The following is a 27,030-nucleotide window of genomic DNA, read 5'->3' on the forward strand; positions in this document are numbered from 1 at the left end:
CTGCCAACGTGCCTGCTGGTCACATGGTGGGCTCCAAGATGAGTGAGAGTAAAAAAGTCTTAGCCTGTCAGAATAAATGAGTGGCCTCCTCTGGGCATTTGACCTGAACACGCTGGACTAAAGCCCGGGTGCTCTGTAGTGAGGACTCATCAGTTTTCCTTCCCCTTGTATGCTTTGTGGCCGACGCACTCAGGTCTGCGCTGTGCTCTAGGTCGGGGACCTGGAAGCCAGGATGTCGATAGCACCACACGGAGATTCTCTGATGAAGCCAGAACGTCTGTCTGACTTGGAGATGGGAGTTGTCCTTTAGAAGACAGAGCGCTAAGTGTAAGAATTACCTGGGAAGCCACAGACTCCTAGGTGGTATTTAATTCTATTCTTAATTCACAGCTTTTGGCCAAAAGGTGACTCTTTGTCACATAATGCGGTCTGTGGCCTTGGGAGCCACGCTGTCTGTGGTGTGCCCTCTGGGGGCAGGGCCTTTGCTGAGTGCCAGGGCTTTTGCCCAGTGAAGGGCAGCGTGGGTCGCCATCTCCCAGCCTGTGTCCCCTCCTGGGTGCGTCCTCTGCCCAGGGCATGTGGACACGGGCAGGGCCCTGGGCTCCCCCAGGGGCCTGGGGTTTCTGTCTGACAGCGGCTGTTCTGACCCCCATGGAGCAGATGGGTCTCTTCGCTGCCTCCCAGGTAGGAAATCGTCAGTTTAAGTGACATAGCTTGATGTTAAGAAGGCCCTGCCAGAAGGTGACGGAAGACAATTGGACTTTGGTGATGGGAATGCAGCATAATCAAATGTCAAAATAACCTAGAGATGTTTTCTCCAAAGATATGTACCCTGATTTATCAATGTCACCCCATTAAAAGTAATTTAAATAAATAAATAAAAAAGGTCCTGCCATGTGGCATAAGAAAAGAAGTAGAAAAACTGACACCCAGTTTTACAAAGTTCACAAACCAGCAGAACTGCGTATGTCGCAGGGCACATACATGCGTGTAAAATAAAGGAAAGCAGGACAATTACAGACCAAACCCATGATCAGCGAGATTGGGTCGGGAGCCCTCACAGGACTCGAGCCTGCTGGTGATGTTGGTTGTAGAGAGTTTATGCTTGATAACTCACATATTTTTATTTTGATAGTATCACAGTTTATAACAAATATAAGTTAACAAGTAAAGGATATTTAGGAAAAATAAGATCTTAACACAATTCTCATTTTTGCCCTTGTCCTTTTATTTTAAAATTACCAAAATATAACAATATTAAGGAAAAGTCGGGGAAGGGGACATCTGTAATAACATTCTGCTTACATAATTTCTTTTTCTTCCAATATAAATGTTTGTTCTTAGTTATATTCAGAATGTATGTCATGACATACTTTTATATTACGTGGTGGATGAGGATCTTTCTAGCCATCAGTTTATGGCTGAATAATATTGCTATGAGTGGTTAGAATCACAGTGTACTGACCATTCCTCTATGGTGGGATAGTTATTTCAGCTTTGCTGCTGTTACAGAATATCTTTGAGGTTCTTACATTCATTCTACAAATAACTGACTTATGTGTGAGGCATGTTAGATTTCTCAGTGTTAAGCAGGAGGAGCCGGAATATCTGTCCTTGTGGCATTTAGACGCTAATGCAGGGGTTGGGAACCTATGGCTCGCGAGCCAGATGTGGCTCTTTTGATGGCTGCATCTGGCTTGCAGACAAATCTTTAATAAAAAACATAATAACATTAAAAATATAAAACATTCTCGTGTATTACAATCCATTCATTTCCTACCGCTCATGTTCATGGTTGTGGGTGGCTGGAACCAATCACAGCTGTCCTCCGGGACACCACCAAATTCTTATTGGATAATGTGTAACGTACACGGGTTGTGTATGGCTCTCACGGAATTACATTTTAAAATATGTGGCATTCATGGCTCTCTCAGCCAAAAAGGTTCCCAACCCCTGCGCTAACTAACCGTTCTTGATTGTATTTCGCATAATCCTTAGATTTAAAAAATGAAACTTAAGAAGATTGTAGGTTTACATGCAGTTGTAAGGAACAGTGTAGAGGGACCCCTGTACCCCTCCCCCAGACTCCCCCAGTGCTAACATCTTCCGTGACTGGGACCCCAGAACCAGGAATTGACCAGCCTCATTCAGATTCCACCAGTTTCTTTGGCGTGTGTGTGTGTGTGTGTGTGTGTGTGTTTCTCACGCACCCTTTGGCGTGTGTGTGTGTGTGTGTGTGTTTCTCACGCACCCTTTGGGGTGTGTGTGTTTCTCACGCACCCTTTGGCGTGTGTGTGTGTGTGTTTCTCACGCACCCTTTGGTGTGTGTGTGTGTGTTTCTCACGCACCCTTTGGCGTGTGTGTGTGTGTGTTTCTCACGCACCCTTTGGCGTGTGTGTGTGTGTGTATATGTGTTTCTCACGCACCCTTTGGCGTGTGTGTGTGTGTTTCTCACGCACCCTTTGGCGTGTGTGTGTGTGTGTTTCTCACGCACCCTTTGGCGTGTGTGTGTGTGTGTTTCTCACGCATCCTTTGGCGTGTGTGTGTGTGTGTGTGTTTCTGTGCCGTGTCATCACGTGCAGGTGGCAGTGACCACCATCCCAGTCAAGGTGCAGAACAGTTTTGTCACAGGGATCCCTCGAGCTACGCGTCGTAGCCATGGCCACCTCCTTCCGCTCCCCACCCCAACCCCTGGCAACCTCGAATCTGTTCTCTAGCCCTGTAAGTTTGTCATTTATTGGATTATCGTGTGTAAAAGGAAATGAGTAAAGCTTCAGGCCTCTGTCCCTCCACCACAGAGTCTGTCTCCACGTTCGGGTGTTTACAGAGCCCAGAGTGAACCTTTGCTGAGTGTTTGGCTTTCATAGTTTTCATCTCAAAATGCATGACTTTGTACAGCTAAAATCCTCTTTTGTTCGTGAGACAGTGAAGCAGGCCTGATGCTGTCTTTGCTGGCTGTAGGACTTACGGGGGGACGACAGCCTGTGTTGCGCTGTTAGTCCATGAGGGCGGGGCCTGTGGAGGCTCCCCGTGCAGACGCTGCTGCATAGACCCCTCAGCGAGTGCCTCGGGCCCGTCGAGCTGAGAGACTATTTGGAAAGGATGGCCAGGAGACAGTTGAACTGAAAACCAAGTACCCTGGTCTTACTACTTAACTCCAAGTACTAAATAAATCTCCACACTTTTCAAGTTTCTTTCAAAACCAGGGAAAACCAAATAGTGACAGCCAACTGGACATGCCGTGTGCAAAGAGAGGAACCTGGGTGTTGGGCAGAGCGTGTGAAGAGGGAACGGTCAGTACGGCCTCGGGCTTCAGAAGAGCGGGGTTCTCGTGTCTGTCCCCGCACACACACGTGCGCCCACTCACCCGCACTGCTGCCGCCCACCGCAGGGGAGGCTCTGGTTCTGTGCTGCTCTCAGTCTCATGAGCCTGAGACGGGGGGCGCCGGGGTTCTGTAGGGCGATGTTGTGCGGTAGCTTAAGGGCCTGTGTGGTTACACGTGTTTAGATCTTTGTTTTTATTTCCTTTGAATGAACGGTGGAGTCCCTGCCTCCTGAGGAAGGCGTGAGGTCCAGGCACCCAGAGGGCCGGGTGAGCATCGTGGGTGTGGGTGTGGTTGTGGTTGTGGTTGACCACACCCAGCGGTGACTGACCTGGCTATGCCCGGCGAGTGCCCCTGGGGACGTCTGCGGGGCCTTCTGATGACCCAGCAGCTGGGGCTGCAGGAGACGGTCCGTTACCCCCTTCACTCTCGACCCAGCAGCTGGGGCTGCAGGAGACGGTCCGTTACTCTCTCCGCTCTCGACCCAGCAGCTGGGGCTGCAGCAGACGGTCCGTTACCCCCTTCACTCTCGACCCAGCAGCTGGGGCTGCAGCAGACGGTCCCGTTACCCCGTTACCCCCTTCGCTCTCGACCCAGCAGCTGGGGCTGCAGCAGACGGTCCGTTACCCCCTCCGCTCTCGACCCAGCAGCTGGGGCTGCAGCAGACGGTCCGTTACCCCCTCCGCTCTCGACCCAGCAGCTGGGGCTGCAGCAGATGGTCCCGTTACCCCCTCCGCTCTCGACCCAGCAGCTGGGGCTGCAGGAGACGGTCCGTTACCCCCTCCGCTCTCGACCCAGCAGCTGGGGCTGCAGGAGACGGTCCGTTACCCCCTCCGCTCTCGACCCAGCAGCTGGGGCTGCAGGAGACGGTCCGTTACCCCCTCCGCTCTCGACCCAGCAGCTGAGGCTGCAGGAGACGGTCCGTTACCCCCTCCGCTCTCGACCCAGCAGCTGGGGCTGCAGGAGACGGTCCCGTTGCCCCGTTACCCCCTCCGCTCTCGACCCAGCAGCTGGGGCTGCAGCAGATGGTCCCGTTACCCCCTCCGCTCTCGACCCAGCAGCTGGGGCTGCAGGAGACGGTCCGTTACCCCCTCCGCTCTCGACCCAGCAGCTGGGGCTGCAGGAGACGGTCCGTTACCCCCTCCGCTCTCGACCCAGCAGCTGGGGCTGCAGGAGACGGTCCGTTATCCCCTCCGCTCTCGACCCAGCAGCTGGGGCTGCAGGAGATGGTCCGTTACCCCCTCCGCTCTCGACCCAGCAGCTGGGGCTGCAGGAGACGGTCCCGTTGCCCCGTTACCCCCTCCGCTCTCGACCCAGCAGCTGGGGCTGCAGGAGACGGTCCGTTACCCCCTCCGCTCTCGACCCAGCAGCTGGGGCTGCAGGAGACAGCCCGTTACCCCCTTCGCTCTCGACCCAGCAGCTGGGGCTGCAGGAGACGGTCCGTTACCCCCTCCGCTCTCGACCCAGCAGCTGGGGCTGCAGGAGACAGCCCGTTACCCCCTTCGCTCTCGACCCAGCAGCTGGGGCTGCAGGAGACGGTCCCGTTACCCCCTTCGCTCTCGACCCAGCAGCTGGGGCTGCAGGAGACGGTCCCGTTACCCCGTTACCCCCTTCACTCTCGACCCAGCAGCTGGGGCTGCAGGAGACAGCCCGTTACCCCCTTCACTCGACCCAGCAGCTGGGGCTGCAGCAGACGGTCCTGTTACCCCGTTACCCCCTCCGCTCTCGACCCAGCAGCTGGGGCTGCAGCAGACGGTCCGTTACCCCCTCCGCTCTCGACCCAGCAGCTGGGGCTGCAGCAGACGGTCCCGTTACCCCCTTCACTCTCGACCCAGCAGCTGGGGCTGCAGGAGACAGCCCGTTACCCCCTTCACTCGACCCAGCAGCTGGGGCTGCAGGAGACGGTCCGTTACCCCCTTCACTCTCGACCCAGCAGCTGGGGCTGCAGGAGACGGTCCGTTACCCCCTTCACTCTCGACCCAGCAGCTGGGGCTGCAGGAGACGGTCCGTTACCCCCTTCACTCTCATTTGCTTTTTACGTGTTTCCTCTGTCCCAGTGCTCCTGTCATGACGTCTCAACCTATAACTGAGTGTAACGTCCAGCCCGTGCTAGTGCACGCCTTCCTCCCCGAGACTCACGCAGTGCCCTCGCCTCCCGGCCCTCCCTGCCACAGGGCCTTGGTGTGTGCTTTTGTCCTGCCCGGAGCCCGTCCGCAGCCTGCTGTCCACCTGGCTTGGCGAGGACCGCGCACCCTCCTCAGATCTCGGCTGAAGCACAGCCTCCCCTGGAAGCCTTCCCTGACCCCCTGACCCGTCGGACGAGGGCGTGGCCACTGCACCTGCCCTTGTGGTCCCTGCGCTCCTGCCCGGCCGTCCTCCCCTTCCCGGCGGTTTCCTGGTCCTCGGTCTGCCGCTGTCACTACTGCCACCCCCTCCCTAGCCCCTGGTGACGATGGCCATGTCCTCGCTTCCCGGGACTGTCCATGCCTGCATGCCAGGCTGCTCAGGAAGTGCTTAATTAATGAATTAACTCAGAGAAACGCCCGCCCCCTAACGTGTCCTTAGTAGGTTTAACGTGGAACTTCTTGTTTTAGAAACGGAACTGGTACCTGTTTCTACAGGTCTGTGCATACATTCCTGTAGTTACTGAGCTTCCGTGGTCTGTGGCTTTAACTTGTCTTTTTTTTTTCTTTCCTTCCAGGTGGGGACCAGGGTTTACTGAACACGTTTTTTAGCAGCTGGGCGACAGCAGATATCAGAAAGCACCTGCCGTTTATTTATAACCTGAGCAGCATTTCTATGTACTCCTACCTCCCAGCATTTAAAGCGTAAGTGGGAACTCACTCCCTGTTGTCAGGGTGGTGAGGACGGGGAGTGGGGTCAGGATCTCGGGGTGGGCTGCAGTCTGAGGGCAGGACCGGGTGGGAGGCTTTGAGGGGGGCCTCTCCCTTACAGGAAGCGTGGCTGTGAGGGGAGAGGCGAGTGGCCAGCCCTCACTCTGTGCCCGGAGCACACTTCGCTGCCCTGTGGGGGAAGGGGCTGTAGGTTCCTGGGTGCCTGCACCTCGCTGAAGTCTGCTGTGCCTCCCGGTCCAGAGCACAGACTGGGTGCAGACCCAGCTCCGTCTCGGGCGGGCGGGCCGCTGAGTGTGTGCTCTCACCTGTAAGAGAGGGTGTGAACAGCTCCCTCCGCGTGGTCGTGGGGGTCCAGCAAGATGCTGACAGTGTGGTGTGCAGTGTGGGGGCTGTGGAGCTGGGCTCCCTCATGCCCACCCTGGAGTGGCCACTCCCTGCGTGGTTACCAGTTACTGAGCTTCTGGCTCAGTCCAGGCTGGGCCTCTCTGCCTCGGAGCCCCACAGAGGCCACGGTGAGCTCGCCGAGAGCGCGCATGTGCAGTGGTGAGAACAGGCGGCCACCCTTGGCACTCGGGCAGCGTCAGGTTGTCAGTCCGTCTGTCTGAGAGGTGGGGTGCATCTGGTGGTGTCTGAGCCACAGGGTGGGGCATGGCCTTTGCTCTGCCCTTGGGCTGCTCCGTGCCCCAGGTCCCCACATGCAAAACAAGGGACAACCAACCTGCCTGGAGGGCCTGTCCTGAGAGGAAGGAGCTCATGGGGGGAGGGAGGAGGGATGCTGTTGTGGTTGTGTGGTTGGCACCGTGCTCGTCCGGCCCCGCCCCTGGGACTGCCCCAGTTCATCAGCTCGCACAGCCGAGCTGCAGCGCTGGCCTCGCGGTGGGCGCCCGGGCCATCCCCCAGCCTCTGACGCTCATGTCAGACCGAGAAGGTGAGTCAGGTGCCCTGAGCAGAGGCCGCTGTCAGCTGGGTGCTGAGATACAGCGAGGGCAGCGAAGCTCCTGGAGCTGGGCCTGCTCTGCAGAGTCTGTGCCCGCGGGCACTCCTGGGCGACCCGACAGCAAGGGGCCTTTCTCCCGTATGCCGTTGCCCAGCGTGCTCTCTGGGCCTGCACCGCAGTAGCCAGCGTGCCTGGAGGTTTGTGGCACAAGTGCTTCCTTTTCTGGGCAGACTCCACCTGGCCCCGGACGAGGACTGTAGGCATCTGTGTGCTTCCCCTAACTGTCCTCTTGGCCTCGGCCTCCAGTGCAAGACAGCCTCTGGGTCCTCTCCCCTTTCCAGCACGAAGCAGGCAGTCTCTCCCTGTTCTGTAGGCCGCGGGTCCAGCAAAGCAAACAGAACAGGAGCCGCTGTCAGCTGATGGAGTGTGAGAAGACTCCCCACCCCTCGGCCCTTGGCCTCATAAAGAACAAGCCTGTCTTGCTTGCAAATTTGGGTCTGATTCTCTGTGGTCCTGGCTGCCTCCTGACCCTGCCAGGGTGGACAGCTGACCCCCACCCCACACTGAATTTGCCTGTAACTCAGCAGTTGGCTTGACTGGACTCAGCTGGGCAGGCAAGAAGCTGAGACGCAGGGGAGAGCGTGGGTCGTGGGAGCGGCTCCCCCGCCCTGCAGGGCTCTTCACGGGGAGCACGTGTCCTGGGGGGGTGTTGGGCACACGTGACTCTGACATCCTTCCAGGTGGTTTCACTCCTCAAACAGGTTCATCCTGGCATTTAACGACTCGTGTTTTTCACGTCCCTTGGCCCCGGTGCTGGGCACCCGTCTCCCCTGCCCTACCATTCGCTTGGAGTCCATCCGATTTTCCTCTTCCTACAAAACAAAACACACGGCACCTGTCCCTGACGGCCGGTTCGCAGACACTGCTTGCATTTATTCTGACAAAGAAAAACGGGGGGAGCAGCGTTCTGGGGGGGGGGTAGGCCTGCGTGCTAGAACCTTGGCCCCTCTCTCAGGAACCCAGTGTTTTTAATGTGCTCTCCGTGAGTCTCTCAGACAAATAGTTTGACATCTAAGTTACCAAAATGGTTAGGACTGTTCCCTCTCCTGGCTCAACAAATCCGTGCTAATTTAGGAAATCTCCTTAGTTCGTTGGCATGATCGCAGCGTGGATGACGCACTGGGAGACTGGGGGCAGCTCCGTCCATCAGCCGGACGTCAGTTGGCCGGGGGCCGACAGGAGGGAATGTGGCCGTCTGTGCCGCGCCCCCTCGGGGGTCGGCGCTAGGTGAGGTCTCCTCTGGGCACCTCCCTGCCTGGAGTGTGAAAGGGCTCAGAGAACTCGCTCTCTTCCCTCCCCCCCGCCCCAGACTGCTGTTGTTGGTTCCGTTTCTTTTTGCCAAGATCCATCTCCAGAGACACTTTCTCTGCATTTTCTTCTTACAGTTAAGAAGGACTGAAAAGGCAGATAGCTACATTTCTCTTTCTTTTTGAGTTAATGTGAGATTGTGCCACACCCTTTCTGAGCTGAAATAGACTTGCCCTGTGCGCTCCGGCTGGACGGCCGCAGGGCTCCACGAAGAGCCCCGGTCTGAATGCAGCTCCCCTGCCGGCTCCTCGGGGGGCTTAGGACCCAGTGGCTCAGTGGTGGGCTGGCCTTCCCCGGGGCAGCATGGTGACAACAGGTAGAGTGAGAAACCGGGGGTTGGTGGGCTCAGAGCCACTCGGGCGTCCTGGGAGGGGTGGAGAACAGCCTACCAGCTACCTGCAGCTGTGCTGTGAGGTCACCATGGCAGTGTTCGGGTGCCCAGGACCGGAGCGCGAGGGGCGTCGGAGAACAGCGTGGCCTTGCTGGCGATTGAGGGGCAGCCCAGCAGGAAGCAGACCTAACGAATTGGAGCCATGACAGAAGCACATCACACAGTTCTCTGCACACCATCGGGTGGGAGAGGATGTGAAGGAGACGTACTTCATTGTCTTAGCACTTGGAATGAAAACGCAAACCAGATTTCTTTTATAAAAGACTTTCTTTAATTCATTTTAAAGAGGAGAGAGAGAGAGAAGGGGGAGGAGTAGGAAGTATTAACGCCCATATGTGCCTGGACCGGGCAAGCCCAGGGCTTCGAACCAGCAACCTTAGCGTTCCAGGTCAACGCTTTATCCACTGTACCACCACAGGTCAGGCCGCTGAAAACCAGATTCAATCAGGTTTTTTTAACAAGACCCTCTTAATACAGAGTAATTTGAGAACCACATGGCTTGGTTTAGTCATTTTTAAGGTCACTTGTAAGGTAGGCGTGAGAGACAAAATCATAAATGCATCTTCTTGGGGAGATGACGTTTCTGGAGGAGCCTTGCCCGCCGTTTGGGAGACAGCAGGCTGTGGGCGGAGTCGTGTCCCCCAGGTTTGCTCCGTCCAGAGGGCCTGTTTATTTCACTGTGCAGCGTGGAGTTTGGCTTGTGCAGAGCGTTAGCCAGGATATCGTTAGTCTTTTTAAAACAAGCCCTGTAAGACCCGCCGAGCTGGCTGGCTGAGCGTGCGTGCCACGCCGTGGGGTGTGAGGCCACACGCAAAGTTCAGGAAGGTCCTGGTGTGGCTTCCCACGGCCACACAAATCAGTTACCAAATGGAGCTTGATTTACCAAGTAATTTCCAGTCGAGCGTTTCACCTTGCCATCATGCCTGTGCAAGGGTGTGACCCGAGCTCTGACCCGGCCCGGCCCGGTCACCAGGTCCGGAAACCCGAAGACTCCTGTCCCTGCGCACTGCTCCCCCCTCCTGAGCCCATCCGAGCTCCTCCCCACCTGTAACGGATGTGGCTAATTCACTAAATACGCAAGATCAATCTTTCCATGATGGAGGTGGACCTGCAGCGCACTGACTTCTGTTCCTGTGTGTGTCTGATCGACTGCAGTTTTGATCCGTGAGACACCTTGGTCCCCACTGCCCTTGCGACCAGCACGGAAGCCCTCGCCTTTCTGTGCTCGTTTCTCCCCACCCTGCCCCTTCGCCCGGAGCCCTGGCTGCTGCTGTGGACGTAGACCTTTCTTGTCTCAGCTCTTTGTTGATCCTCATACTTGAGTCCATCGTGGCTGAGTGTTGGAGAGCCCCGAGGGGGTGGCGTGGATGTCGGTTCCCCCTTTCTGGGCATTGGTGATGCTGTGGGGCCGCGGTGTGCCGTTTACCAGCATGGCAGTCTGGCCGTTCCAGCACCCCCCCCGGGAACTGCCTGCTGTCGGTGGCCGTCCTCAGATCCAACGGCTGCTCCTCTGCGGTCCTGCCTGGCCCTCCCCGAGCTGCGGCTTCCCCCCGGGCCAGCGGCCTCCACAGGCTGCCCTGACCACAGGCTGGGGCATGAGTGCCCGCGCCATTGCCACGGGAGGGGCGGCTGCTGCCCCTCCTCGACTGGCAGACCAGCGGGCTGCCCGCTGTTTGTGCCGCACACCTGTGTGTCTCTTACATGGTGGCTTTTCCTGAATTGTCAGTGCTTAGAAATGAAGGAATTTCACATGAAACCCAGATGTCCAGCTTCTTATGAAACAGTCAGCTGTTCGGTGCCATGTGGAAGAAGGCTGTCAGAGGTGGCTGTCCCAGGCTTGGGCCTCTGCGGCTGAGCGGGACAGACGTGAGGACGGGAGCTGGGGACAGGGGTGAGATGTCTCTGCAGGAGTGGAGCTGTCGGCATGGGAGTGATGCCCGCAGCCGGGAGCCCGGTGCTGCGACCAGAACCGTGGTTATGGCGGAGGAGTCCTGAGGGTGCAGCAGAGGCGGGAAAGCGAGGGACGGGGACTGGGAAGGGGACCTGGGTCAGAGCCTCACTGAAGGAGGCCCAGTGAGGCCAGGTGCTGCCCAAGCCAGGCCGAGGAACCCTCTGCAGGAGGGGACTGACTCGTGGTGTCAGATGCGAGAGGTTGGACAGAGGACAGCGGGGACCTGGCACTGGACCTAGAACGCGGCGGCCGTTGGGGATCCACAAGAGCACGTCTGCCCGGAGGTCATGCTTTCCGGGGAGGGTCGCACAAGCAGCGCTGCGCCTGTTCTCGGTGCCGAACTGAACACCGCACGGCCGCGCCCGTGTGCGCTGTCACGGGTCAGCCCTCTGTCCTTGGCAGTCCATCTGGGCCACAGGTTCCTGGCTGCGTTTCTCAGCCGCTGAACTCGTCGTGAAAAATTCTCCCTGACCCTTTGGTAACGTCAGGTCACTGGGATTATTCTAACGGCTAACATAAGCAGTATTACTGCTGGCTGGGGTGCAGACTGTGTCTTGTGATCTGGACGTCTCTTGTGAGATCCTGGCTAGTTAAAATTAGAACACTTATTTTAGGAGATGTGTGCAAGCTGAGACAAATCCCCGTTATTGGGTCAGAATGAATGGCTGTCAGTAATTTGGAGACAATTGTGATATGTTCCGAACTTTTTTAAATTGTTCCTGGCTGGTGTTTGGGCGGATAAATCAGGCAGTGAGTCAGTGAATCTTCCGATATCCTTGTTGGGTCAAGCAAGGTTAGTTGAGTTTCTCTCCTGCCATCAACATTTCCCCTTCTTATTCATCAGCTATTTTGCTTTTAGCCGGATGACATCAATCTCAACAGGTACCTGACTAGAGAGAGAAAACCAGAAAAATACCATGGGTTACCCTTCTATACGGAAGACTCCCAAATCTGCATTTAGGTTAAAATATTATTTTAAATAAGTAGTTTCCTCTTATACTTATGGTCTGTACTCCTATTTTGACATGGCTGTTTTGGATTTTCATAAATGACAAGAGTAAATTGATTAAAAATAATAGAAAATGATTTTTGAAAACATTCCTCAGGTGACGTGGCTGAGGCAGAAATGATTGCGTGAAATTCATCTCTCAGTTCATTAAAACTCTAGATGTAAAAACAGCATTTAAAACCTTTTGCTTGTCGTTTTGCAGACAGTGTTTTATTGTGGAAGCCAACAGGGCAAGCCCTCCAGGCCCCTTGCTGTGACGGGCACCCTGGCCCGTCTGCACGGTTAGTGCACAGGGACACAGTTCTAAGGGCACCACCCACAGCCCTGCACACCAGGGAGCCCGTGGCAGGCCCAGCGGCCCCCTAACCCCCTGCCCGATGACCCTGGGCTGCCACCTTGTGCAGAGCCCCAGCCTGTCCTCACGCCCCCGCCCCCAGCCGTGTTCCCGTGTGGCCGCTGCGGTAATCCTCGCCCACCCCCACCTGTCCACCCTCACAGGGCCCTGGCTAGGCCGGCCCACACCCTGTGTCCAGGGATTCACCCAGGCCCTTTGCAGCAGGCTTGACCCCCCAGTGTGTTTTCTTGCTATTCCCGTCTATCTCCATGGACATGTCAGATGTTCCCGGAAGAAAGTGCCCCCTCTTCCTGTGCCGGAGCCGGGGCACCTGCCTGGGCCTCTAGCCCAGCAGAGCTCTCCTCCCCTGCCCACGTCTCTGAAGCTCTGTGAGCACTCCTGCCCTGCAGGTGCCTGCTCAGGTCATCCGTGCGTTCTGTGATTCATTCTGCTGCTGCTGGGTAGCTGTTGGGAGGGCCCGTCACCCCAGGCAGCCGTCCACCATCCTGCTCACCAAGTGTCCCTCCACACTCCGTCTTCCAGCAGCGGAAAGGTGCCTCACCTTCAGGCGGGAAGGGCCGTTCCAGCCTCGGGACCCCTTACGTCCTTAGTTCCTACGTCATAGGCTTCTCAGAAACTGTCCTAAAGCCAGGACTGCATGTCTGTAGAGGGTCTCTCCGGGGGAGACAGTTTTCCGTTGCTGGGGTAGAACAAGTAAAGGAGGTAATTTGGGGCGAGGGGTCCTCCCTCTGGCCACAGGGTAACACTGATTTAGCATTAAGAAGGCAGTGGAAGACCTGGCTTTAGGAAGGTCAGCCACAGTGAAACGCAGTGCGGACTGTCCGTGCCAGGGCCACCTGAGGTCTCTCGGCAGCATGACCCCGGCATTCAGGGAGGTGGCAGAAGCCCTGAGGCACCTGCGGCCAGACGTTCCCAGGCTGAGGTATGCAGTCCCGCCCAGCGGAGCCTGGCTTTACAGCACCAGGTGGCCTTCTGAGGGCAGTGGGACTGCTGTGCCCCTCCCCCCCCCCCCCCCCCCCCCCCCCCCCCCCGTGAGCTCTGAAGGATCAGCCCAGGGAGGGAGGTGCTGGGGAGACCCTGGGACACTGAGCACAGTGTCCAGCAGGGGCACCATCCATCCCTTCCCTCCCTTGCCCTCTGAACCGGATACAGACTGCTCCCTTCCCTCCCGCCCTCTGAACGGGATGCAGTCTCCTCCCTTCCCTCCCGCCCTCTGAACCGGATACAGACTGCTCCCTTCCCTCCCGCCCTCTGAACCAGATGCAGACTGCTCCCTTCCCTCCTGCCCTCTGAACGGGATGCAGACTGCTCCCTTCCCTCCCGCCCTCTGAACCGGATGCAGACTGCTCCCTTCCCTCCCCCCCTCTGAGCCGGATGCAGACTGCTCCCTTCCCTCCCGCCCTCTGAACCGGATACAGACTGCTCCCTTCCCTCCCGCCCTCTGAACCGGATGCAGTCTGCTCCCTTCCCTCCTGCCCTCTGAACCGGATGCAGTCTGCTCCCTTCCCTCCTGCACTCTGAACCGGATGCAGACTGCCTCCTTCAGCAAGGAGCTTCTGCACCAGCGCTGCGTGGATTTCTCTGTCACTTTCTTTCCTATCAGTTACTTACTTTTATATTTGGAGTTCTTTTGGAATTCATTAGGCATATTTTTTCCAACTTTCAGATTGGCCATCTATAGGCATGGAGTTAATCCCATGAAGTAACAAATGTCACTCTCAGAAAATGTTCTTATATTTCTGGGAGTGCATTAAAATAACAGCCTGGTTGTGGCTGAAAACCTGGGCTTGGGAGCCAGCGGGCCTAGTGGAGTCTTGGGGCTCCAGCCCAGCACTGTGGTGCCCCCAGCCCTGTGATCCTGACAGGTGATTTAACTCCTTGTGCTCTGGTGTCTACACGCACAGATGTCTGAGGATTCACTGGGGAGGTCAGCAGACGTTACCCGGGGTCTGGTGTGAGTGAGTACTTGGTACTCGGGGGCAAGGTAGGCTTACAGTCAAGAGTACGCGAAGCAGTTAATTGTTGTATTATTACTCACTACTGTATTGATTTCCATGCAAACAACTGTAAACCAGCTTTTGCCCATCCTGTGTGTTAGCTGTCACTTGCTTAATTATTTGCAGGGTGTCAGGAGAGTAGTTCAGATAGGAATATAGTCCATATTTTAATTTAATGAGTATTCTACCTGTCCTGTCATGACTGTGTATATGACATTCGTATCAGGACTAAGCGAATCATAGGCCGAGACATTCGGGTCAGGGCAGGCCGGCAGGGCGCACGGGCTCCCGGCCAGGAGGGAGGTCGAGTTAGGAGCAGTGCGTGTCTGAGCAGGCGGAGGCCGTGCCCCGTCACCTGTGCTCTGTCCGGCCTTCACCTTAGGATTTGCATGGCTGGGATGGTTTCCCCTGCTGTCACTGGACATTTGTTGAAGGCTGTTGTCTTAATCCTGCCCATCTGTCCTAACCTTGTCCGGCCCAGCTTGCCTACACAAAGCCTCTTCTGAAAGTCCCCACCGTGCTGCTGCTTTGGAACCTCCATGGTCCTTAGCGTCAGCCTGCCCTGGTGGCCCGAGTTGTTGCCTGGCTTGTGCCGTTGTTCATTACTTTTATTGGATGACTCATCTCCGTTTGGACAAAAGCTTCTTGTGACCAGGCACTGAGCATGACGCCTTACACATAACAGATTTAAGGGTAAAATTGCAAGTTATTGGTGTGACAGTGTGTGTTTCTCTGTGTGTCTGTGTGTCTGTGTTTGATACACTCAGTATAAAATGAAGAGCTAGGCCCTGGCCAGTTGGCTCAGCGGTGGAGCATCGGCCTGGTGGGCAGAGCATCGCCCTCTGGTGGGCGTGCCGGGTGGATCCCGGTCCGGTGCATGCGGGAGTCTGTCTGGCTGTCTCTTCCCGTTTCCAGCTTCAAAAAAAAAAAAAAAAAAGAAGAAGAGCTAGCTTGGGGATATCAGGCATCCACTTCATTTTCAGAAGAAATGCATTGTGGGGTCGTCACCCTTAGGAGGACATTTACAATGGGCTCTGGACTGGCAGCACGGTCAGATAGGAAGGGCGCTCAGGCTTGAGACCGAGGCCAAGCCGTGCCAGACGCTGCCTCTGCAGCCCGATAGCTCTGGGCACTCCGCCTCTCCTCTGGGAGCCTCTCCTCTGCAGGACTGTTACTCCCAATCACGTGCTTAAATAATTTTGACCCTAAGCATAGCGAACTCTGAGATAACTGTGGCTATATAACAGGTCTCTGACATTAAAATAGATACATAAATAAACTTGAGGAGCTAGGAAAGGTTACCTGAAGAGTGCATTTTGACCTGTATGTTATGATGAAATCCTTCAGTTTTCTGTGGGATAAATCCACTAAAATCTAACAGCCAGCCCGACAGGCGAGGCTCCGCCCCGTGTTGCCGGGTTCTCCATGAGAGCTTCCTCCTTGCTCGCAGGCACTGTCGCCCCAGAGCTGCTGTCTGCTAGAACTACGTGTTCTCACCGGGCTGGCTCCCGTCTGTGTACAAACCTGAGGCCACACCCCCTGCCCGGGGCACCTCGCCTTCAGTGACCCCGCCCCCCCCGCCCCTGGATTCCTGGGGCCCGCACTGCGCCCCCTTCCTGTTAGCCCTGGTAGTCACCTGTATTCTTCAGTTTCCTACGCACAGACTGCCTCCAGGCTGGAGCATGACCACTCTTAAGTCATTCTTGTGAAGTACAGTGTGCATGCCACAGAGAGGACGCGAATGACGTGCGGTTTTTAAAGTGTTCGCCACTCAGGAGTGGGGCGCAGCCAGGACCCTGCAAGCCCCTTTCTGCGGCTCCCCTGCTTCCCCGCCCCGAGACCCAGTACTGGGGAATTGTACTGAGATAGTTTCCTGCTCTCTTCAAAGTACTTAGTTTTGTTCTGCCTTTACATAAGTGGATTCATATGTATTCCTATTTGAATTCAGATGTATTTCTTTTTTTTTTCCATTTTTCTGAAGCTGGAAACGGGGAGAGACAGTCAGACAGACTCCCGCATGCGCCCGACCGGGATCCACCCGGCACGCCCACCAGGGGCGATGCTCTGCCCACCAGGGGGCGATGCTCTGCCCATCCTGGGCGTCGCCATGCTGCGACCAGAGCCACTCTAGCGCCTGAGGCAGAGGCCACAGAGCCATCCCCAGCGCCCGGGCCATCTTTGCTCCAATGGAACCTTGGCTGCTGCGGGAGGGGAAGAGAGAGACAGAGAGGAAAGCGCGGCGGAGGGGTGGAGAAGCAAATGGGCGCTTCTCCTATGTGCCCTGGCCGGGAATCGAACCTGGGTCCTCCGCATGCTAGGCCGACGCTCTACCGCTGAGCCAACCGGCCAGGGCCATATTTCTTTTTTTAAGCATACTTTAAAAATTCCTTTATTGGCTACATATGTATGTAGCTGTGTATATGTAGTTCACTCGGTTCATCAGTGTATTGTATTCCATGAAATGAATATACCAGAAGTTACCCTTTTAAAGCCATAGAATGTGGCCCCGGCCGGTTTGCTTAGTGGATTGTGCATCGGCCCGGCCTGTAGATATCCCAGGTTCGATCCCTGGTCAGGGCACCCAGGAGAAGTGACCATCTTCTCCACCTGCCCCCTTCTCTCCCTTCTCCCTCTCTCTCTCTCTCTCTCTCTCCTTTCCCTCCCACAGCCAGTGGCTCAGTTGGTTTGAGCGTCTACCCCAGATGAGGATTGCTGCGTGGATCCCAGTCGGGGAGCATGTAGGAGTCTGTCCTACTATCTCCCCTCTTCTTACATAAAAAATAAAAATAAGTAAAACCATAGAATGTGAAGGACCAGGTCATATATGTAATGAGGACTTCATTACATAGGAGAGGCACAGAGCCATTTCAAGCTTTGAAGAGTGACATTTGCTTTCGAAATTGCATGTGGAATAGTAGCTTTAAATGTTTTGCAAGAGAAAGATGTAAATGCAGACAGAGAAGCCCCCCTCTCAGTCCTCCCCTTGCAGCCAGCTGAGAGTGTGGGTCTGTTTCTAGAGAAGAAATGACAGAAACCTAACAAGTGCAAAGAGCAGTTACCAAGTGGGAATACTTAATAACTGATACTCAGTATTTTTTGAATGAAAAACACAGGACAAATAACCCTAAGACCTCAGCAATGTTCCCCTTGCTCCCACACTGGTGGGTGGGCCTGGACAGCTGACATCTAGCCGGTCTGCAGCAGGGGCGGGGTGACCACCGGCCGCCCTGGCTGGTCCGCAGCAGGGCGGGGTGACCGCCGACCGCCCTGGCTGGTCCGCAGCAGGGGCGGGGTGACCACCGGCCGCCCTGGCTGGTCCGCAGCAGGGCGGGGTGACTACTCCGCTCCACACTCCCCGTTCCGCACCCGGCCAGCTGCCTAGGCCTCTCTGCCCACAGAGGTCGCAGCTTCTCAGAGCGGGCGAACAGACACCACCGCCCTTCTGCGGCACGCTGTCACTGCCCACGGCCCGCTGGTGGGGAGCAGGCCCAGCGCCCGTGAGGCAGAGGTGCTCGGCAAGGTCCTCCCCTCACACGTGGTCAGGGGGTGCTTCATGCCTTTTCAGAAAGAGCTGCCACCGCCAACAGCTTGCTCGCGCCTCCTGTCGCGCGTATAATAAGAGTTTCTGCAGAGCACGTGCCCGGGAGCCGAGCTCCCGGGTTGTAGAGTGTGAGCACTTTCTACCTGAGTAGGTGACACCAAGTGCTTTTCTAACAGGCCATGCCTTTGCTGGCCACAGCAAAGCGATATTTTGGTCACTGCACTGATCCACTGGTACTTTCTTAATTTTTTGTGTGTATTTAACATACCATGGAATCATTTAAAAAGCACACGTAGGCCCTGGCTGGTTGGCTCAGTGGTAGGGAGTCGGCCCAGCGTGTGGAAGTCCCAGGTTGGATTCCCAGTCAGGGCACACATCTGCTTTTCCACCCCTCCCCTTTCTCTCTCTTCCCTCCCCCCACACCCCCCTCAACTCCTTTAGCCACGGCTCATTCGAACAACTTGACCAGGCGCTGAGGATGCCTCCATGGCCTCCGCCTCCAGCGCTAGAATGGCTCCAGCAATGGAGCATCGCCCCCTGGTGGGCTTCCTGGGTGGATCCTGGTCGGGCGCATGCGGGAGTCTGTCTGCCTGCCTCCTGCTTCTCACTTTGGAAAATACAGAGAAGTAAATAAATAAAGCACAGGTAGTGTTTCAGGGAACTCGGCTCCCTGGGCAGCCCAACTGCAGGGCAGGCACACAGTCAGTCCCCGGCCAGAGCGCTGCTGACCTCTCTCTCGCCTTGTGTCCCTCGGCAGGTTTGGCGCAAATGCCAAAGTGGTGCATTTCCTGGGGCAGATCAAACCGTGGAATTACACCTACGATCCTAAAACAAAGAGCATCAGGGGCGAGCCCCAGGACCCCACCGTGAGCCACCCAGCGTTCCTCAGCCTGTGGTGGGACACCTTCACCGCGGGCGTCCTGCCTCAGCTGCAGGAGCTCGGACTCGTCGGGGCGTCCCCCTCCGCACTCACCCTGGTAAGCTTGGCCGCCTTCTTCCAGCTAACTGAAGGCTGTGTTTTCTCAAAACCTGGTATGCCAGTAGTCGTTGGGTATTTGGTGGCACTTTAAACAAAGAAATAGATTTTGTGGATGGGAAAAAGTGTCCATCTCCGAACGGAGAAGCGTCACCAGCAAAGACCAGAGCGGACACTCTTAGCCCAGCGTCCTGAGACGAGTCATAAAAATACAGAATGCCACATTTCGTGCTTCCGGAACTGCAGACATTTCAAGATACCTACTTTATTTTTGCCGTCTGCTCAGAAGAATGTGTTTCCAATGAAAGTTACAACAACGTGACATATAAACACACTTGGCCGATGTTTGTGTACTCTACACCGTATATAGAATCCTGAAAAAGAAGTCTTGTTAGAAAAAGATGACAGTAAAATTTACAGTAGCAAACTGCATAGTGTCTTCTCTGACGGCTTCCCTCTGAGGTTGGTTCTTTTGGAAGAATTGGAAAGGGATGAGAAATCAAACATTTAGGAGGTGGAACAGGGTAAAGACCTGACTTGGGGTGGTGAACACACAATACAGTGTACAGATGATGATGATGATGTGTGTGTGTGTGTGTATATATATATATATATAGAGAGAGAGAGAGAGAGAGAGCGAGCTGTGCACCTGAAACCTGCATCACTTTATCAGCTAACATCACCCCAGTAAGTTCAATAAAAATGTTTTTAAAAGTAAACCTTTATATTCCATGTTAAGCTGTAAAGAGTAGCTTAATGGGTGAAATATAATCAAGTCTAACTGATCAGTTAATAACCTTGCTATAAGAGATTAGAAGGTTATAAGAGATAGTTCTCTTTGCTCTGGTGGAGATTTTAGCCATTTCACTTATTGGCACTTGGAAGAAATTATGAAAAGGAGACAGGAAGAGAGCCTCCTTCTTACTCTCGTTGCCTCTATGGACTGGTCTGCCAGAAATCTCGTGCCAGTCTGCAAGAGTTAGCCACCTGGTGCTGTATGAAGGTGACAGACCCAGTGACCTTAGTCGAATTCGCTTATGCTCCTATTTTCAGCGGTCCCCAAGCGTAAAAGGGTCGTCGACCACTGCTTTGTGGTCCAGTTACAGTTCCTTGCATGTCTACATGTGATGAGAGTGTACTGAGGGTAGGGTGCTCCGTTTCCTTCGTGCCTTCCACAACCCAAAGACTGAAAATTAGGAACCAAGGAAGGTGCAGGCGGGACGCTAAGCTGGTGACACTAGCAGAAGCTGTGGGACCAGATGCTCCACGGTAGTGGTCAGTTTGGACAGGCAGATGAGATGGACGCCGGGTCTGAAAGTGTCGCTCCCGCTCCTACAATGGGACGGCTGTAGGGGGCGGCTCTCTGGTTAGGTTCTTCCTGGAGCCGGGCCTCTAAGGTATCGTTGGGTTTACGTCCTCAGTCCTCCTGAGCCCACACAGAGAGAACTGATCGTGAGGCTTGTGTTCGCGTGTCCCTCCTCTTACGCTTTCTAATGAACTGTTTGCAGCTCTCAGACTTGGTCTGTGCCCTGGCTTCCCCTTGTGGCTTCTGTAGAGAGAGAGGTACGCAGAACTTCAACATCAACCCAATCACTGTTCCCCAGCGTTGTCACCGAGTCAAGACGTCTTCATTTTGTTAGGAAAAAACCCACCGGCCCTTGTGTCTCTGTGTCTTTTTGTTCGTCTGTTTGATGTAATGCTTTTCGGTTGTTGTGACTCTGCATGACAAGTCCTCCTGGCTGCTGTTACCTTCTTCAGTGTGCTGCATTCCAAACAGTCTGAATGTCAGCGCTCAAGGAGTCTGATTTTGCTCTCCTTTCCAGGAAGGTGTCTCAGGAGCCATGTCACATCTGTCCCTTGGGGAGAGCCCGACGACAGCACAGCCTTTTGTGTCCTCAGAAGAACGGAAGGAGCGCTGGGAACAGGGCCAGGCTGACTACATGGGCGCAGACTCCTTTGACAACATCAAGAGGAAACTGGACACGTACCTCCAGTAGAAGCACTGCCTTCCCGTGGACACGCCCACGTGGCAGGCCCCGACACTCGCTGGGTCTGTTCCAGCTGCTAGAGGCTTTCACTGAACCCGGCAGAGGGGTTTTGTAGACAGGGGGTAGGGCTGGGCAGCAGTCCTGTCCCAGGCACAGTGTTCTGTTTTCTAACCTGCACTCCCGCAGCTCACGTTTCAGGAATGCTCCGTTAAGCCGATGGCCGAGCTATGCAGTCAGGGAAGCCTAGTCTCACGCTGTTGTGGTGGCTCTATCAGCTCTTAGAACGCACAGAGCCAGGCGCCAAGCCCCTCGGTGTCCAGACGGGGACACGGTGCCTGTCTCCACCTCACTTGCGTCCCCGCGCTAGCCCGCCCCGCACAGCTGTGCTGGGGTTGCCGGGGTGACCGCAGTCCTGCCTCGGGGGATGGGCCGGCCACCACGCCGCGCGGTCCGGAAACAGGTCAGCACACGGCGTTCACGTGCTCTCCGTAGTCGTAGTGTGGGAGCTGCTCATGGGCTCTCCTGCCCCGTGGGCGGCCTGGGAAGTGCGGTGCCAGCTCTGTGCCCCCGCCGGCCGCCTGCGTGACGCCTGTATGGATAATAAAGACGTACTGCTGCAGCTCCGTGTCTCACTTCGTCAGGGACTCCTGCTCCCCGTGAAAGAACGTAGTGGGGACTTTGCCAGTGTTTTTAAGACCAGGGTGAAACTTGATACTGGAATACTGGCTTTAAAGATTGGTGTCCAGATAGCTCAAGCATGATTAAATCTGGTGATCTGCAGTGACGGGGACAGATCTGGTAGATAAAAGTGACATCGAATTTCTCTCACCTGTCACCCACGTCGCATCTCATATTACATGGGTTATTCAGACTTAGAATGTTAGAGCCATTCAGTTCTCAATTCATGGTCAGTCTGAACATACACAGTCATATTGCAGGGCCGCTAGACTCAGCACTGGACCCCAGTGTCTCCTAGTGCTTTTATCTGTGAAAAAATTATAAAAACTTTTAAAAGCACGTTTATTAAATGTAGAGGTGATTCTAGGCGGCAAGGATGGCAGAGTTGGGAATGGCAGGAAGCAGTGACCTTTTAAAGCTGAAGTGACTATGCAGAAATCCCTCTGTTGAAGAAAACAGACCATTGCAAGAAGAAACTTGGCCCTGGCCAGTTAGTTCAGTAGAACATTGACCTGGCATGTGGATGATTCGGGTTCAATCCCCGGTCAGGGCACACAGGAGAAGCGACCATCTGCTTCTCCACCCCTCCCCCTTCTCTCTCTCTCTCTTTTCTTCTCCCACAACCATGGCTCAATTGGTTCAAGTGAGTTGACCTTGGGTGCTGAGGATGGCTTCTTGGAGCCTCCGCTCAGGTGCTAAAAATAGCTCAGTTGTGATCATGGCTCCAGATGTGCAGATTATCAGCCCCAGACAGGTTGCTGGGTGGATCTGGGTCAGGGTGCATGCAGGTCTGTCTCTGCCTCCCCTCCTCTCACAAAAATTAAAATAAAAATAAAATTTAAAAAAAAAACTCCAGTTTAATTGGGCAAAAGTTGCAATTGTTTTGATGACCTAATCCTCAAGGTCAGCCTCCTTTATGTCCACACTGCCCCACTGGCTACACAGGGCAGCCCTGTTGGGTGTGTAGATAACTGCACAAGGGTAGGGAGCCCTGGAGGCAAGAAAGAGCTCAACCTGTGGATTCACCTAAAATTGTAAAATCTAGTTATTTCTGAAGAAAAGCTAATCATGTGGACTGGTAGAGAGCGAGCTGCTGCGGCCTTTGAATACCCCCAGCCAGTCCAAGGAGGTTGGTGCCTCCCCTCAGACCCGGCCCCCTCCCGCCCGGAGAGCTCAGCGCCTCCCTTCGAGTACCCCCAGCCAGTCCAAGGAGGTTGGTGCCTCCCCTCAGACCCGGCCCCCTCCCGCCCGGAGAGCTCAGCGCCTCCCTTCGAGTACCCCCAGCCAGTCCAAGGAGGTTGGTGCCTCCCCGCGGACCCGCCCCCTCCCGTCCGGAGAGCTCAGCGCCTCCCTTCGAGTACCCCCAGCCAGTCCAAGGAGGTTGGTGCCTCCCCTCAGACCCGGCCCCCTCCCGCCCGGAGAGCTCAGCGCCTCGCCGCCCCAGGCTGTGCCCCATGGACCAGGCATCCTCCTGCCTGGGGATCTCAGCACTGTGGGCAGGCTGAGCTCTTCCAGGGGAATCCAGTGTAGAGAGAAAAGATGGAAATTGAGTTCATTACAAGTAATTTGCAAGTCATACAAACGAGCCTTTATTTCTGGACAGTCTGTGTATGATTTCCAAGTTCACTTCAGCTCTGTTTTCATAATCCCAGCGGTCAAAGACATCTGGTTCCCACCAAGTACCCGAGCTTATTCCTGAAGTAACAGCTACCAAAGTCTTCATTCAGTCACCGTGGCTTCACTACACGTTTAAGACGGACACCACAGACTACTTCATTCAACAAGCACTAAGTAATCACCAGGTCACAGAGTGCAGGCAGCAGAAACACAGGACTACCAGATAGTTTCTTACGGTCTAGTCGGGAACACAGGCCAAAAAGAAACCCAACGTGATTACAAATTATGCTAAAGGACACTGACGACACTAACAGGCAAAAGCCATCCTCAGGGTGGTCAAGCAAGCCCTCCTATATAAAATACTAATGACCCAGAAAGAGGTGCTGGGATAGCAGAGAGGAGGGAAGGAGGTTCCCGTGGGCAGAGGCCTGGAGCAGGTGAGAACTTGCTCAGGTACAGGACTCCGAGACGGGATGGAGAGGTAGGAAGGGGTTTCATAGGCCAAGGGACGGGATGTGTTTGGACTTCCTTCTAAACTCAATAGCAATTCACCTTTCTTCCGTGTAATCTACATCTAATTTTTAGATGTAGACAAAGTCAGAAAGAGGGATAGAAAGGGACAGACAGGAACGGAGAGAGATGAGAAGTATCAATTATCAGTTTTTCGTTGCAACACCTTAGTTGTCCATTGATTGCTTTCTCATATGTCCCTTGACCGCAGGCCTTCAGCAGACCCTTGCTCAAGCCAGCGACCTTGGGTCTAAGCTGGTGAGCTTTGCTCAAACCAGATGAGCCCACGCTCAGGCTGGCAACCTTGGGGTCTCGAACCTGGGTCCTCCACATCCCAGTCCCATGCTCTATCCACTGCGCCACCGCCTGGTCAGGCATACATCTAATTTTTTATGAAACAGAAATGACAGATGCACTTGAAAATAAAGAGTAGAAAGAACTCCCCTCACCCTGCTTCAACATTGTTACATCTCTATACCCATCAGCCCTTCCCCCACCTGCCACCACCAGGCTATTTGGAAGCAAATCCCATGGAAGAAATTTCACACAAACTATTTCCATATATATCTTTCAGAAAATCATCACACCAAAAAAGCTATCTATGCCAAAAGGTCTCCATTATTTTTTGTTTTATTTCCACTTTGTTATCAGGGTCCAAGTAAGGCCCATACGGTACAACTGGCTGACACATCTCTAGTAGAATCTCGTTTCCTTACCTTAACCTTTTGTTCCTTGTCTTCTTCCGTGTATTTGTAGAAATCCAATTATTTGTGCTGTAGTCACCCACATCTGCATTTTGTTGACTGGAATTCGATGCTTCCCTATAATGTGTTTCTCAGAAATACTTTGTAGTGATGTTAGCTACTTCCAAGTCACTGGTTACCTGATATTAACTATTGATGATCGTTACCTAGAACAATGTTTTACAACAGCCAATCCACAAAAGCATTAACCACTATGATGTTACATAAAGATTATAGCACCTAGCCTTACGGGGCAGTGGCACAGTGTTAAGAGCGTCAGAATGGGGCGCGGAGGACCAGGTTCGAAACCCCGAGGTCACCAGCTTGATTGTGGGCTCATCTGGTTTGAGCAAGGCTCACCAGCTTGACCCCAAGGTCGCTGGCTTGAGCAAGGGGTCACTACCTCTGCTGTAGCCCCCCGGTCAAGGCACATATGAGAAATCAATCAATGAACAGCTAAGGTGCCACAACAAAGAATTGATGCTTCTCATCTCTCTCCTGTCTGTCTGTCCCTATCTGTCCCTCTGTCACAAAAGATAAAATTAAAAAAATAGATGATAGCGTCTACACTCACAGACATACTTGATCCATGGACTGGCAGTTGAAAACCACTAACCTAAATACATTATTTCATCAGGGATTTCAAAATGGTGATGTTCCGATTAGGTGAAATGTTTATAAATGCTCGGTTCTTTCCCTTCATTCCCAGGTGTGCAAAATAAGGAACTGGTTTCCTAGCATTCTTCAAAGGCGACCATAGTAGTTTAAGGGGGTTTTGTAATAGTGTCATTATGAAGTAGTAAGTTTCACTCTTGTTTTGTTCATCCATTACAGCTTTTCTTAAAGACGGTCTGATTGCTTTTACCTCCAAGACTTAACGTTTTAAGAACACTGCATTTCGCAGCTGGTAGGAAATAGTTTGAGTGAGGACAAGAGTTGATGGCCCATCAGTTTATTGAGGGGGTCCTGGGAAGAGACGGTGGCCCAGCATGCCTTTCACCAGGGTCCCAGCGGTGAAGCTGCCGCCGGTTGGATGTGAAGAGTGAGGAAAAGGGAGCAATGGAAGATGATGGGCCCGAGGCCCCACCTGGCTGCTCCTAAAAACACCAGACCCAATTGTAAGTACAGTTCCTCGGGGCTTGTCTCAACAGGGTCTAGCCAACAGCTTGAGTTGAGGTCACAGAACCTCCACTCCAAGTAAGTCTCAAGCACTGCAGGGACATTTGAGAACACTTGATGCATTAAGGAGACATTTACACCGACCACAGCAGGGAGTCAGGCTTACAGCAGGTGCATGAAGAGGTAAGATGGTTGCCTGTTGCATAGCAGGGGACTCAACTTCTAATGAATGAAGGCTTTACAGAAGGCAGTCTCAGCTGAGCGATACAGGAAACATCCTAAATAACATCTACAAATGAACCGTGCACTGTTGACCTTTCTCACTGAAACGGGGCATTAAGCTAAGGAAGACTTGCCTGACCTAGAACACTGCCATGGTTTGCTTTTCTCCTCTGATTATTAGATACAAAGTGGGTTACAATCGACTTGAAACGTGGGTATGTTATTTGATAACTGTGAAATGCAACCTCCTTTAAGTAAAAATCTGTAAGAAAGCCGAAAGAGGAACAAGTATTTGATAGGTATTTACAGTATTTTTTGCTCCATAAGACACACTCCCCCCTCCAGAAGTGTTTATCTTAATTCTCTTTACACCCGGATCTGCAAGAAGCATATTAAGTCTCCTGCATTAGACCTTTTCTCAGGAACTATTGAACTGAACTTTCCTTTATCAACTGTTGATACTGTTGGAATCCATGGGAGTCCGAAAGACCAGAGTAACAGGCTTTATTGAAAGGAAGAAAGGAACCCTGCCGGGCACTCCTCCTGGGGGAGAAGAGCACCGGTTACAGACTAGGGGCGAGTTATATAGTGTTTGGGAGAGCCTGAGGGGATACTGAGGCAAAAGTCCTGGTATGTCCGGAATGCTCCTCCTTGGGGGGCTTCGAGCATGTGGGTGTTGAACCAAAAGTCCTGGTATGTCCGGAGTGCTCCTCCTTGGGGGGCTTCGAGCATGTGGGTGTTGAACCAAAAGTCCTGGTATGTCCGGAGCCCCTCCTTGGGGCGGGTTGTCAACTTTTTGGAATTCCTCTGTCTCAGGGTCAATAGTCCAGTAAGGGTGAGGTCTGGCAGATAAGCGGAACATCAAGAGGGCAGTTTGGAATTCACGTATCTATCATTTCTCGACTCTGTGGTTACATATAAAAGAAAGGCAGTTATTAATTTTATAATATATGGTGAGGGGTGATGAGGAGAAAGAGGAGAAAAAATTGGAAAATTATTGCTTCTTCTGGAGAGAACTCAAGAAGGGAATCTTGCCAAGCCAAGTCCTTCATCCAGTTAAGGAGGTCATCAATTTCCATGCTGTAAGGTCTGAACCAGGTGATGTCTCTGGAAACCTGAGTGAGGAAGTAAAATTTTTGCGAGGTAATAATTGTTAGTTGCTTGCTGCTAGTGCCAAGTGAACAGAGTGACATGGTGATCCATGGTCTCCTGGATGAGCCTCATGAGACGTGCTGGTCTGGTTCCCTTCAAGTGGGAGGACATGTGGAGATTTTAAAATACAGGAAACCTGTTGGTGTAAGATTTTTAGAAGGATTGAATATGTGTGGTAAAGAGGAAGAGGGTTTGGAGAACATTAAGGAGGGAACTTCTCGGGCTGAGGGGCGGCTTCTTCCTGCTGTCATCCCTACCTATTTGATATTTCCCTCATGAAGTTCTCCTTGGGGTACTA

The 27,030-nt window shown here is 53.9% G+C and overlaps 1 protein-coding gene across 1 annotated transcript in view; it reads left to right on the forward strand.

The window, feature by feature from the left end:
• The window catches only part of GYG1 (glycogenin 1), a 34,955-nt gene extending 13,645 nt beyond the window's left edge, over positions 1-21,310 (forward strand). Inside the window, exons 5-7 of the mRNA XM_066241352.1 lie at positions 6,025-6,151; positions 18,485-18,704; positions 20,527-21,310. Of these exons, the coding sequence (XP_066097449.1) occupies positions 6,025-6,151; positions 18,485-18,704; positions 20,527-20,700 (521 nt within the window). The 3' untranslated portion in view covers positions 20,701-21,310. The remainder of the gene's footprint in view (positions 1-6,024; positions 6,152-18,484; positions 18,705-20,526) is intronic.
• Positions 21,311-27,030: the final 5,720 nt, after the last annotated feature.

The sequence above is a fragment of the Saccopteryx bilineata genome, chromosome 8 (genome assembly GCF_036850765.1).
Source record: "Saccopteryx bilineata isolate mSacBil1 chromosome 8, mSacBil1_pri_phased_curated, whole genome shotgun sequence".
In the NCBI taxonomy this organism is placed as follows: Eukaryota; Metazoa; Chordata; class Mammalia; order Chiroptera; family Emballonuridae; genus Saccopteryx; species Saccopteryx bilineata.